The sequence below is a fragment of the Macaca nemestrina genome, chromosome 7, assembly GCF_043159975.1.
Source record: "Macaca nemestrina isolate mMacNem1 chromosome 7, mMacNem.hap1, whole genome shotgun sequence".
NCBI lineage: Eukaryota > Metazoa > Chordata > Mammalia > Primates > Cercopithecidae > Macaca > Macaca nemestrina.
In genome coordinates, this window is record NC_092131.1 from 43,636,868 (window position 1) to 43,650,705 (window position 13,838).

The 13,838-nt window shown below is 44.2% G+C and overlaps 1 protein-coding gene across 2 annotated transcripts in view; it reads right to left on the reverse strand.

Annotated features, from left to right (window-relative positions):
• The window catches only part of LOC105473695 (methylenetetrahydrofolate dehydrogenase, cyclohydrolase and formyltetrahydrofolate synthetase 1), a 73,131-nt gene that overhangs the window by 26,400 nt on the left and 32,893 nt on the right, over positions 1-13,838 (reverse strand). The window contains exons 8-15 of one of the 2 annotated variants that reach the window (XM_011727624.2): positions 12,912-13,023; positions 7,731-7,855; positions 6,534-6,631; positions 6,169-6,342; positions 4,706-4,842; positions 1,943-1,989; positions 567-674; positions 345-419 (exon numbers count right to left, since the gene is read on the reverse strand). In XM_011727624.2, coding sequence (XP_011725926.2) covers positions 345-419; positions 567-674; positions 1,943-1,989; positions 4,706-4,842; positions 6,169-6,342; positions 6,534-6,631; positions 7,731-7,855; positions 12,912-13,023 — 876 coding nt within the window. The remainder of the gene's footprint in view (positions 1-344; positions 420-566; positions 675-1,942; positions 1,990-4,705; positions 4,843-6,168; positions 6,343-6,533; positions 6,632-7,730; positions 7,856-12,911; positions 13,024-13,838) is intronic. The other variant, XM_071100020.1, reaches the window with a different exon arrangement.

Here is a 13,838-nt window from a genome sequence, read left to right on the forward strand (position 1 = left end):
TAACAAATTTGCTTAAGGTCCCAATGATGCAAACTCCAAAGGCTGCTACACTACCACAGTGGCATCCTGACTCTTGTTCATGTTATAAAGGAAGTGTCGTTTTTTTCTGAGCTGAGGGCAGGTTGTCAGTGTTCTATTTATTCCACACTAGCCACTTCTAATCTATAGATAAATGAGAAATAACCTCTACCATCAATCTTTGCTATGTATCACGACTTTAAGACTATGATTACTGATGTAACTTCATCTAAAATAGGCTACTCCAAGAAGACTTTTATGTCCTAATCAATGATCAGATTCCAGATTCCACACAATATAAAAAATGTGGAAGAAAAAAAGCTTACCTTTAACCTTCGGATTTGGATATCAGAGAACTTTCTCACTCCATTTACTGATGGCACCAAACGATTAAAGAGAGCCTTAAAGAAAAGAAAGGGGCTTTAAAATGAGAGGAACCCCGTTGCCTTGCTACCTGCATCCTCAGCACCCAAGAGACCAACACTAATTCAGATGGTTCAATACTTTCAAAAGTGTTCAATGGGATTCATGGGGCTTTGGCATCCTACCTTGTCTGTCTGGGTCAGTTCATGAAATATCCGAGCATCAATGGCCGCAGCAACGAGGTTATTAGCTGCAGTGATGGCATGGATGTCACCTGTGAGATGGAGATTAAACTACAAAAGAACAGAAGCCACATTAGTCTCCCAGCTGCTCTGTATCTTTCCAACTTTCATTCTATTGCAAAGCTCAATCTCTATTTTAAAGCCAATGGAATACTGAAGGCAGCCCAGCTAGTGGACGAACACCCAATACAGGGAGTTCTTGAAAACATAAATGACTGGCTGGGCATGATGGCTCACAACTATAATATCAGCACTTTGGGAGGCTGAGGTGGGCAGATCACTTGAGGCCAGAAGTTCAAGACTACCCTGGGCAACATGGTGAAACCCCATCTCTACTAAAAACATAAAAATTAGCCAAGTGTGGTGGTGCGCACCTGTAATCCCAGCCACCTGGATGGCTGAGACAGGAGAACCTGGGAGGCGGAGGTTGCAGTGACCCAAGATCACACCACTGCACTCCAGCCTGGGCCACAGAGGGAGACTTTGTCTCAAAAAAAAGAAAACATAAATGACCAATTATCTGTCTGCAGAAGAATCTCCTCCCAAATACAGAACTTGCAGCTTTTCCAAAATGAGATGTCCAGAGACCACAAATACCACACCACTGGGATCAACAGCAACACTGGGTTACTGAGGACACACCTTGAAACAGCGAGGAGAAGTGCACGGGAGCAGCACCAACTCTATGTCTATGCACTGTTCCTATTTCTGCTGTTACATAAATGAATTCTGAATTCGCTATGTATTGGTGCTTCCCAATACCATGCTTCATTTGGTGATTTGCTTATAATGATCATTCCCACTGAAAGCCAAAGTTTGAAACCAAGCTGTATCACAAGTCTACAAATAAAGTTGTTTTCCCCCTAGGTGTTGCTTCTGCTGGGAAACAAGTCATTTGTCCACTAAGAGCTCTACAAAAAAGGCTAATTTCCAGAGAGAAAAAACTATAATAAAGAATCTAGGCTGGGCGTGGTGGCTCATGCCTGTAATCCCAGCACTTTGGGAGGCCAAGGCGGGCGGATCACGAGGTCAGGAGTTCAAGATTAGCGTGGCCAACACGGTGAAACTCCGTCTCTACTAAAAATACAAAATTAGCTGGGCGTGGTGGTGTGCCTGTAATCCCAGCTACTCCGGAGGCTGACGCAGAATTGCTTGAACCTGGGAGGCAGAGGTTGCAGTGAGCCGAGATCGTGCCATTGCACTCCAGCTCTGGGCAACAGAGCAAGACTCCGTCTTGGGGAAAAAAAGGCATCTAATTCAGCCAAAGAGAAAAAAGAAAAAAAAAGGATCTAATTCAGCCAAATCCCAAAATACTTTACCTCTTCCATAGGAATGACCTGGGAGTAACCTCCTCCTGCAGCGCCACCTAGGGGACAGGTCAAGGGTAGGGACTCAGTTAAGCATCCTTCTCCAATGACAGAAATCAAATAAATGCAAATGCATTATTGCAACTACTAAGCACATTTATTTATTTACCTTTTACAATCATTTGGACAGTTTTGATCAAGTGTTTTCTAATACTAAGTAGTTTCTCAATTGAAATTTGAGTTTAAATGACAAAACCATGAACAAATATATACTTACTCATTATCTTTAGAAATAGGTTCCTTGTGATTATCGGCATGTGTTAAAACACCCAGCTGACAGTTACATAAAGGCAAACCTGTTCAATTTCCTACTCTCATAAAGCTTCTTTGGCTTTTAAAACAGAAATATTTAAAGTACATACACCTAACACAAAGACTGCAATTTTTCCTAAATAGAGATATATTTCCTAAATAGATATAAATAGATTAGGCTGTTAGAAAGCAGCCTGATTGCTAGATTTATACTTGGATTACAGGTTGAGTATCCCTTATTTAAAATGCCTGGATTTTGGTTTTGGATTTGGGTTTTTGTTTTTCAGATGTTGGAATATTTGCATCATAATGATCCAGCATCCCAAATCCACGACTTAAAATCTGAAATGATCCAATGAGCATATCCTTTGAGCATCGTGTCAGCACTCAAAAAGTTTAGAATTCTGGAGCCTTTCAGATTTCAGGTTTCTAGATTTCTGATGCTCAATCTGTATCAGCCAAAAGTCAGTTAAAGATGTCCAGGACACCAAGCATGGCTGCTCATGCCTGTAATCCTAGCCTGGGAGATCAAGGCTGCAGTGAGTTATGATCATGCCACTGCATTCCAGCCTGAGCTGGGACTCCAGACAGAACAAGACCGTGTCTCAAAAATGTCCAGGTTACCACGTTATCAGTGCAATAAATGTAAATCAGATATATATATATATTTTTTTAGACAGAGTCTCATACTGTCTCATAGGCTGGAGGGTAATGGGTTGGGATTACAGGCACGTACCACCATGCCCAGCTAATTTTTGTGTTTTTAATAGAGATGGGATTTGCCATGTTGGCCTGGCTGGTCTCGAACTCCTGGCCTCAAGTAATATACCTACCTTGCCCTCCCAAAGTGCTGGGATTTCAGGCATGAGCCACTTCACCCAGCCCAGAGATTTATTAATATGTATTTCATTTTTGTGAGGCAGAGACCGTGCAGTGAGGCAATTTGCAATAAGAGTAAAAGGAAAATAAAGAGTTCCATAAGCAGAATAAGGAATAGCTCGTGCTGAAGTTGAAAGGGGGTGAAGACAAGCTCAAGAGCAGAACTAAGTGATTATATTTATAAAACAGGTGGAAGGGTGGGCTGGGAACGGTGGCTCACGCCTATAATCCCAGCATATTGGGAGGCCGAGGCGGGCAGATCATACGGTCAGGAGTTCAAGACCAGCCTGGCCAACATAGTGAAACCCCATCTCTACTAAAAACACAAAAATTAGCCAGACATGGTGGCATGCACCTGTAGTCCCAACTACTCAGGAGGCTGAGGCAGGAGAATCGCTTGAAACCAGGAGGCGGAGGTTGTAGTGAGCCAAGATCATGCTACTGCACTCCAGTCTGGGCAAAAGAGCGAGACTCCATTGCCAAAAAAAAAAAAAAAAAAAAAGGTGGAAGGGTGAAGGTGTACCCCGTGTCAACATTTGCAGTAATTGCTAAAACAAGCAAAATTTGATACCCTGTCACCAAGCAGAGAAAGCTAACTCTAAGAACCTATCATAATTAATAAAAATTATTTTAATTAAGATAGCAGCTTGGCATGGTGGCTCATGCCTATAGTCCTAGCAATTTGGAAGGCTGAGACAGGCAGATCACTTGAGGTTAGAAGTTCAAGACCAGCCTGGCCAAAATGGTGAAACCCCATCTCTACCAAAAATACAAAAATTAGCCAGGCATGGTCGTGCACACCTGTAATCCCAGCTACTTGGGAGGCTGTGGCAAAAGAATCTCTTGAATCCAGAAGGTGGAGAGGTTGCAGTGTGCCGAGATCGCGACCACTGCATTCCAACCTGGGCGACAGAGTGAGTGAGACCCTGTCTCAAACAAAACAAAACAAAACAAAACACATGTTCGTAGTACCGCAGCAATAAAAATCTGAGGGTAAAGTATGAGTATGGTACTAGCTTAGAGCTTGAAATAGACATGGAAGAATCACTCTGGTACTTAATACAGGTGCCTTTGACCAAGCCACCTCTGAAGTCCCAGTTGCTGCTACTGTAAAATGGTGACAATACTATCTTGTACTGGATGATAAAATAAAATGCAAAAACTGGTCAGCACAATATCTGGCACAAAGCATATATTCAATAAGGGTAGGCTTTTCTTATTTTCAACAAAGTGAAACATCTGTGGGGTTTGTCATTGTCTCTAGAGTATCCGTAAGATGATCAGTAGCTATGATTACCTTTATTGTTACTGTGGCAGTGGACTATGAGGGTCAAATAAAAGCACCCCCAGCTACATATCACCCATCCCAGAGAATCCCTGTGCAGTGGCAAACAGTGACAGCAGGAGCTGGGGAGATCCAATGACAGCCTTCATCAAAAGCATAGTCACAGTGGTTTGTGAGAATGACATTTCTGGTGCTGAAATGAGTCGAAACCTCATAAGTATCATAGGTCACGTGGGCCTGGGAGGACTGAAGGAGAAGCAGGTCCCCTGTCATCACCCACGGTCCAGTCTCACTAGTACCTTTTATTCCAAAGGTGGGACCCTGAGATGGCTGTCGCACACATGCAAAGACGTTCTGGTAGAGATGGGCACCAAGGGCTTGCACTAGCCCAATTGTAGTTGTGCTTTTCCCTTCTCCCAGAGGTGTTGGAGTTATTCTTCAAGACGAAAGCAAAAGAGAAAAAGTTTAAAGAATTAAGTGAAGTGTATCTGAATCACTAAGTCACACCTAGCAGACCCTAGAGAATGACTCGTAATCTAAAGATTAAGAAAAACAAAGTGATGCATAGCAGTGTATGCCTGTAGTCCCAGCTATATAGGAGGCTGAGGCAAGAGGATCACTTGAGCCCAGGAGTTCCAAGCTACAGTAAGCTATGACTGCACCACTGCACTCCAGCCTGGGCAACAGAGCAAAACTCCATCTCTTAAAGTAAAAAAAAGAAAGAAAAGACAAAGAAAAAGAAAGACAAAAGCCCTGAAAGACATCTTTTTCAAGAGTCTTAGTTGTAATTTCCAAAAAACTTTAAGAAAAAAAAATGATTCCTGTATTTTAGCTCTTCTTGCTGTAAGAAGCAAATATACTTTATCTTATAGAGACACAGCTATAATTTTAATTTCTCATTTTATATTCAGGCCAGGCGCAGTGGCTCACACCTGTAATCCCAGCACTTTGGAAGGCCGAGGTGGGTGGATCACCTGAGTTTGGGAGTTTGAGACCAGCCTGACCAACATGGAGAAATCCCTGTCTCTACTAAAAATACAAAACTCGCCGGGCATGGTGGCGCACACTTGTAATCCCAGCTACTCAAAAACTAGCTTTTTAATATAACCTCAGTCCAGCAATAAAATGAGTGCTTAGTAGATCCATTGAATTAATGAATTTTGGGTTCAAAAAGGTGATTCTGGCCGGGTGCGGTGGCTCACGCCTGTAATCCCAGCACTTTGGGAGGCCGAGGTGGGTGGATCACAAGGTCAGGAGTTCGAGACCAATCTGGCCAACATAGTGAAACACAGTCTCTACTAAAAATACAAAAATTAGCTGGGCGTGGTGGCTCACACCTGTAGCCCAGCTACTCAGGATGCTAAGGCAGGAGAATCGCTTGAACTCGGGAGACAGAAGTTGTGGTGAGCCGAGATCATGCCACTGCACTCCAGCCTGGGCAACAGAGCAAGACTCTATCTCAAAAACAACAACAGCAACAACAACAACAAAAGGTGATTCTATCTTAAGACCGGGTTTTAAGACCAAACTCTTCCACTTACCAGATGGATAACTGACCAATTTTCTCATCTATGATTATCATCTATTCTTACCTACCTCTCAGGATTGCTGTAAGGATCAAATGAGATCAAATATAGGTGAAAATGCTAAAATCAAATTAAAGGCACCTCTACATACATGTGCAAAGTGCAAATGCAACGCCTGGTATGAACGATCAGGACTGATAGGAAGATCTGGATGGCAACATGAATAAAAACCATACCCAGTCACCACCACGTATTTCCCATCAGGCCGGTGCCTCAGGCGCTCTAGTGCTGACAGCAGAACTTTGGCCTTTGTTTCACCATATAATTCTACCTCTTCAGACAGCAGACCAATTTCTCGAGCCAGCTTACCAATGGGCTTCAGTTTACAAGATCGTGATATATCAATGTCACTTTGGAAATATAGAAAATAGGTATTAATGTTTATCCACTGAGTTTAATTAATCCCACAGTAGTAACAAGCCCCCAACCCAACCCCAACCACCGATGGCGCCTTCAGAGGGAGCATATGTGCACCTACAGTATCTTTCAACTAAAAACGAACAATTCACAAAGTTTTAAATCAGTAAAATTTTATTTTTACCTTGGAACAGGTGTCTTGAGGTTAAGGTTGTTATACTCAATCATCCACTTTCCTGGCTTAAATTTCTCCAGGAAACGCTTGGCACTCTCTACTGTGCTCTAAACAAAATGAAATAAATGAAACTTAGAAGAGGTGGTTATTTTAATCCTCACCTCAGTTTCAGGCTCCAGGTCACTCCAGTTCAATCACAAAATGAACTGCTTCACACCCACTTATTACCATCCTTCCATCTGAGGTCAGAGTCAACAGGCACCTAACATGCTTTGGGGCTGCTTGCCTGGCCCCTGTCAGCTGGTGCATGTTAGAAAGGCAAAGTAGGCCAGGCGCAGTGGCTCACACCTGTAATCCCAGCACTTTGGAAGGCCGAGGTGGGTGGATCACCTGAGTTTGGGAGTTTGAGACCAGCCTGACCAACATGGAGAAATCCCCGTCTCTACTAAAAATACAAAACTTGCCGGGCATGGTGGCGCACACCTGTAATCCTAGCTACTCAGGAGGCTGAGGCAGGAGAATCAATTGAACCCGGGAGGCGGAAGTTGTGGTGAGCCGAGATCGCACCATTGCACTCCAGCTTGGGCAACAAGAGAAAAAATCCGTCTCAAAAAAAAAAAAAAAAAAAAGAGGCCGGGCGCGGTGGCTCACGCCTGTAATCCCAGCACTTTGGGAGGCCGAGGCGGGCGGATCACAAGGTCAGGAGATCGAGACCACGGTGAAACCCCGTCTCTACTAAAAATACAAAAAATTAGCCGGGTGCGGTGGCGGGCGCCTATAGTCCCAGCTACTCGGGAGGCTGAGGCAGGAGAATGGCCTGAACCCAGGAGACGGAGCTTGCAGTGAGCCGAGATCGTGCCACTGCACTCCAGCCTGGGGGACAGAGCGAGACTCTGTCTCAAAAAAAAAAAAAAAAAAAAAAAAAGAAAGGGAAGGCACACCAAAACAGACCTGGCCAAACCGGGGTTGCACTTTTCTTCTTTCAAAGTTATTATATTCCAAAAGAGATTGGAATTATGCCATCCCTACTTTCCTCTATTAATGTGCCTGATCTTACTTCTCTGTTCTTCCCTTCCCTTTTTCTCAATAAATTCACATCTTTACTTAACTTCTGAGTAGGTTTTTGACATTTCTACTTGGGGAGAAAGGCAGCCAAAACTCAATCAGCTTTTCAGAACTCTTATAGAAACTTTTATTCACAAGTACCTGCATGAGCATTGCAACCGTCATGGGCCCTACGCCGCCAGGAACAGGAGTGATGAAGCTCGCCCTCTCTTTGGCCTCGTCGTATGCCACATCACCCACAACTTTTCTCCCATTTGTTTTATCATCTGGTCAAGTGGGGAGAAATCAAAGCTAAGTCTCAGAATTAATCCTGGTGATCAGTTACGACAAAAACTCAGCAGAATTTTAGGGTGTGTTAAGTCCCATCAGGCTCCAGTGCCTACTTAACTTAAAAGCTATGGAATGACAGATGCTTGCTATTTCTTAGGGAGAAAATTATTTTACCTGCAAAAATTCCCAAGATGCATAAGTGGTTTTTCAGAACCTAGAGAATCCTTTTGTAGTCTCTCAGGTGACAAATAAAATATCAACTGTTTTTTATTCTTAAAACCAACTACCCAGTATATAATGAGCACCTTTTAAAATGTTAATTTGCCAAAGCCTACAAAGGAAACTTTTTGGGTGCACAAAGCTCCAACTCTGTCACAGCTGCCACATATCGTTTCTACAGCAACTGTCAGCATTTTGTGAGCTCCATGTGTGAGCTGGAGGAACAATTCGACATCCAATTCCAAAGACACAGCTACTTAAATGTATGCTAAAGGCAAAGAATATAATTACACTTCCCTTAAAAGGACACAAGAACAACTACAAATCTTACCAGCAGAGAATAGCTATTCAAGAGAACAAAACCCAGTGATACATCATTGCTCACTCACACAAAGAACATCCTACACTTGGCTTCAGTGCACTTCTAGGAGGGGCTGGGGGCGGGCCTAGACCTTGAAGCAATAAGGCTCCCAGGCTGCATCTGGTAGTCGTAGCGACATCACCACTTCTCTCTGATCAGATCGCCACAACTGAGAAGAAGCTCCAAGGTGGAGGCAAGAAGCCAGAATTGCCGGGCGCGGTAGCTTAAGCCTGTAATCCCAGCACTTTGGGAGGCCGAGACGGGCGGATCACGAGGTCAGGAGATCGAGACCATCCTGGCTAACACGGTGAAACCCCGTCTCTACTAAAAAAAAATACAAAAAAAAACTAGCCGGGCGAGGTGGCGGGCGCTCCGTCTCAAAAAAAAAAAAAAAAAAGAAGAAGCCAGAATTAAGAGATTAGCAGGCACTTTGGGAGGCCGAGGCGGGCGGATCACAAGGTCAGGAGATCGAGACCATCCTGGCTAACACTGTGAAACCCCATCTCTACTAAAAATACAAAAAAATTAGCCGGGCGTGCTGGCGGGCGCCTGTAGTCCCAGCTACTCGGGAGGCCGAGGCAGGAGAATGGCATGAACCCAGTGGGCGGAGCTTGCAGTGAGCAGGGATCACGCCACTGCACTCCAGCCTAGGTGACACAGCGAGACTCCGTCTCAAAAAAATAAATAAATAAATAAAAAGAGATTAGCTGTAGCATCAGCTCTTTTATTAAAAGTTAGGTCCAGGTGTGGTGGCTCACACCTGTAATGCCAGCACTTTGGGAGGCCAAGGTGGGTGGATCACCTGAGGTCAGGAGTTTGAGACCAGCCTGGTGAATCCTGTCTCTACTAAAAATATTTTTAAAAATCAGCTGGGGGTGGTGGCAGGCACCTGTAATCCCAGCTACTCAGAGGCTGAGGCAGGAGACTCAGGAGGCAGGAACCCAGGAGGCAGAGGTTGCAGTGAGCATTGCACTCCAGCCTGGGCAACAAGAGCGAAACTCCAGCTCAAAAAAAAAAAAAAGTTAGTTCTGCAGCTCCTGTGGGCTCCATATTAATCTGAAGTCCAAAATGCAAAGAAGGCTTAACACTACCTATCACAAGTTTGCTGAGGGCAAAATGAGAAAATGTGTACATTACTGAAATTGAAAAAGCAACCTCCAAGCGCAAGAGTTTCTCTTTCCACCACAGATACGTAAGATATTTTTTATATGGAGTAAAAGGAGCTGGTAAACACAACTGACTGGGATGGTTTCAGGTTTCTAAAAGATTATAAAGCAGCAAACTATGGCAGAACATTTTCTCTCACAGCCCCTAGAGTCATTTCAAAATGCCAAGGAAATATAGGTAAAGGTTTGCCCTCTGTACAAGTTTCAATAGTCTTCACATGTAGTTAGCTTGAAATACCTGCTGCATCTATTTCTATGTGTTAATGTTAGTCATTTTCGTTTTCCCACAGATAAGACACATATCTTGACTACACGAGTAAACGCAGCACTAGATGAGTTCAGTTTTGCTCCTAAACCAAATACTGTCAGGGTTGACGAGGCACTGCTAAATACGCAGTGCTTCGTGGATAGGATGATGTGGTCAGTGGAAAAAGTGACCACTGCTCAACCTAAGTATATGACCTCAGTAATGAGCAGACATTTTGGTTATCTACCCCCAGCCCCAGAATTTCTCTTTCCTTGCCAAATTACATGTACAAAATTCAACTAAAGATCCAGCTGAGGCCAGGCGCGGTGGCTCAAGCCTGTAATCCCAGCACTTTGGGAGGCCAAGACGGGCGGATCAAGAGGTCAGGAGATCGAGACCATCCTCGCTAACACGGTGAAACCCCGTCTCTACTTAAAAAAATACAAAAAACTAGCTGGGTGAGGTGGCAGGCGCCTGTAGTCCCAGCTACTCGGGAGGCTGAGGCAGAAGAATGGCGTAAACCCGGGAGGCGGAGCTTGCAGTGAGCTGAGATCCGGCCACTGCACTCCAGCCTGGGCGACAGAGCGAGACTCCGTCTCAAAAAAAAAAAGATCCAGCTGAGCCCTGACTCTTTTACATTTAATTTGGGGACCCTAATAATAGAGGCCAGTCCAGAAGCAGCTACACTGGATAGGTTGAGACTGGATTGGAGTAGGGTGGGGAATCTGTTCCCTCTTTTTAACTCTTCCAAATAAAACACTATTGATTTGGCCCTTCTCAATTTATCTTTAGTAAGCCAAGCAGGAAGAACACTTTTATGTGTTTCTCTGGCTAATACTTTCTGCCCTGCACTTGAATCTTTAAAAATATTCCTTCTTTGGAAAAGGTATACACACCTTGATTCACTCTTAATTTGGCAAGTGACTTACAATGTTATCCCTGAGTGGACCATGCAAACTATTTAAGTAATTAAAATATGAACCAAGAAGTAGCTCGGTGGTAGAATATGTTGCTTCTAAAATGAACATATGCAAATATCAGTCTTTAGGTCCTGCAGCCCATTTGCTGGTCTATAACTGAGTGATTCTGCCATCCTTTGGGGGACACAATAACATTCAGCTTTATCAACATTCATTTGCCTATATGCAAATTACCAGTAAAAACACTGGTGACCAGGAGGGAAGATACTGCTTTGATTTTATTCATATTTTATTGTCTATGTAAGAAATTAATGTGAACAAGATGGCAAGTTTCATGTTTAAGTCAACATTTCCTACCTATCTGCAAGACTCCAGATCCCCACCCAGGTTTTTCTTCTCCATCTCTCACATGTAATCCAAAAAAAAAAAAAAAAATGCCAAAAGCAGAAATATGTTACAGAAGATGCAAGGTTTTAAACAGACTGAGCTTGAATGTCATATCGCAAGTATTCAAAGTGCGGAGTTGTAGGAGAGCAATTTCTTTATCGCCTGTTAGATAATTACACTACAAGAAAATGAGTGATCAATTATGAGCTACTGTCTTAAAAGCACGGTGGGGAGAGTGGGAGGGAGGTTAAAAACGGTGAAGGCTTGACAGTGACTAATGTTCCTGGCAGCTCAGCGTCTACATCTGAAACTTGAGATGGGAAGGGAGAAAAAAGGCTATTCTTGCTATAACTCCCTTCAACAATTCAACAGATATGAGTGCCAGTGGTCAGATGGCAGGAGGCTGGATGTGGCGCCACAGTGACCACTGCCCTTGAGGAGCTATCTAGGTAGGAGAGCACAGGATGCCACACGTGAGACACATACAGTAAAAGATACAATACACATGCTCTGTGGGAGAGGAGGGAGGCAGAGAAGGAAAGATCATCCCTTGATAAGGGGAAATCAAGGTTTGGAAGGAATAACGGACATGACAGGGAGGAAGAAGCTGAAGGTGAAGGTCAAGTTGAACCTTATTCAGTTGTGCAGCCCAAGGCCTGGCATTGTGCTTGATACACAATAGTTGCTCAGTTAAAGATAGTTCCTTTCTTGAATCTATGAGGACGCATACAAGTTTTGCCGTATTGTTCTGTGAAGTTTTCTGTTTGAAAGAATAGCCCACTCCACTAAGAATGCAGGGATGGGAACTACAAAGGACAAATGAGGCATGTGCAGGGAAGAGAAAGTGGTCCACTTTACAAGTTGAAGACAGGTATTCACCACACGCAAGTGAGATCACAGGCTGCAGAGGTCACTGAAATTAGTGTGAGGCTAAGGAGTCTGGCAAGTAAGAAGGAAGAGGCTCAGAGGTCCATGCCCAAAGGTGAACATGGCAAGGCAAGAGCATGGGGATAGATCTGAGTGGGAAGCAGCGGGAGGGAGGGACACCTGCAAGGAAGTTATCACAGCCTGTCAGCTGAGAAGGTAACACTCAGTGGTGACACTGAGAACAGAGGAGACAGAAAACAATTCCTAATATTTAGAGACGGATCCAATATAGGGAATGCTTGGGAGGGAAACTAAAAGGCTTCAGACCTGTGGGAAGGAAGAATGGTGGTACTAACCAAAAGATGGGAGTAAGGGGTAACTGGGGGATGAGGATGCCAAGTATAGTTATGGACATGATTAAAAGGCTAGATTTATCCTCTCAGCCTAGAAAAAAACCCAGGTCAAACATCTTCTTGTAAAGCCTTCCTCTTGGCAGAATGAGTCCTTCTTCTGGACTCTCATAGCACTTTGCAATGATTATACTGTGTTTTAAATCCATCCAACAACTTTGCTAAAATAAAGGGTGATCTCTACATGAACATAAAGTGATATATCCCTCCTGCCCTCCGTCTCACTTTCTCCCTGGACAAAGTCATCTTGGAAGCTGTACAGCACATGATTAAAATCACAAGCTCTGGCACCAGACCTGCCTGCAAGTGGCACCTCTTCTATCTACTAACTGGGCACCCTTGGGCTAGTCAGTCTCCCTAAACCTTAGTACTACAAGCATAAAATTAGAGACAAGCTTCTCTCTCAGGCTTCATTTGATGACCTAGACACCATCCTCAACACCAGAAGCCACCTTCCTCCTCCAGCAACACTCACCTGGGACATAATTGATTCCACAGTCGATGACTATTGCCCCAGGTTTGATCCACTCCCCTTTAACCATTTCAGGCTGACCAGTTGCAACCACCAGGATGTCACCTTTATTTACCTAGGGGGTAGGGGATTTGGACATCAGAAATGAAATAATGAAATACACACCAAAAACACCCAGAAATGAAAAGGATATCCCTGAGCTTTGTATTAAATTCTTAACTGTCATAGGCTATTTCATAAGACACTGGGTTAAGGCCTCAAATGTAAGCCACGCACTGTTTCTGACAGCCCTTCACATGCCATGCTCATTTCTACACATGCCAAAGAGCTCCCTTTCACCAGCCATTTTACCCAATAGGGAAATCAGTGTGAACCTGCAAGGCAGAGAGGCAAACAGGCTTGGGGCCCTGCGTGTTATAATGTCCAGACACTGCTTCTTCTCCTACAGAATATGGGGCTACCACCTTCCACAAAGCACTAGTTTGGGAGGATTAAAAGAGAAGGTACTAGACCTCTCTCCTGCTCTCTCCCCACATTTAAGAGACTGCACTGTCAACAGGCACATGGGCATGTGTGCATTCTTGGGCTCAGGAACCTGATGCAGGGATCTAGAACAAGCTGCCGTAGATATTAGCAGACTACTGCCCACAACTGCCCCTGGAGCACCTCCACTCTGAGGCCACCACTTTTACATACATGGGATCTGGCTGCCAGAGGTCAGTCTGAGTGCCCATACTGCTAATCCTTGTCCACCACGAGGCAGACTAAGGTAGAAAGTACTTGGTGAGAGGCCAGGCATGTTGGGTCATGCCTGTAATCCCAGCACTTTAGGAAGGTGAACCAGGAGGATCGCTTGAGCCCAGGAGTTTGAGTCCAGCCTGGGCAATGCAGTGAGACCCTTGTCGCTACAAAAAGCTTAAAAATTAGCCA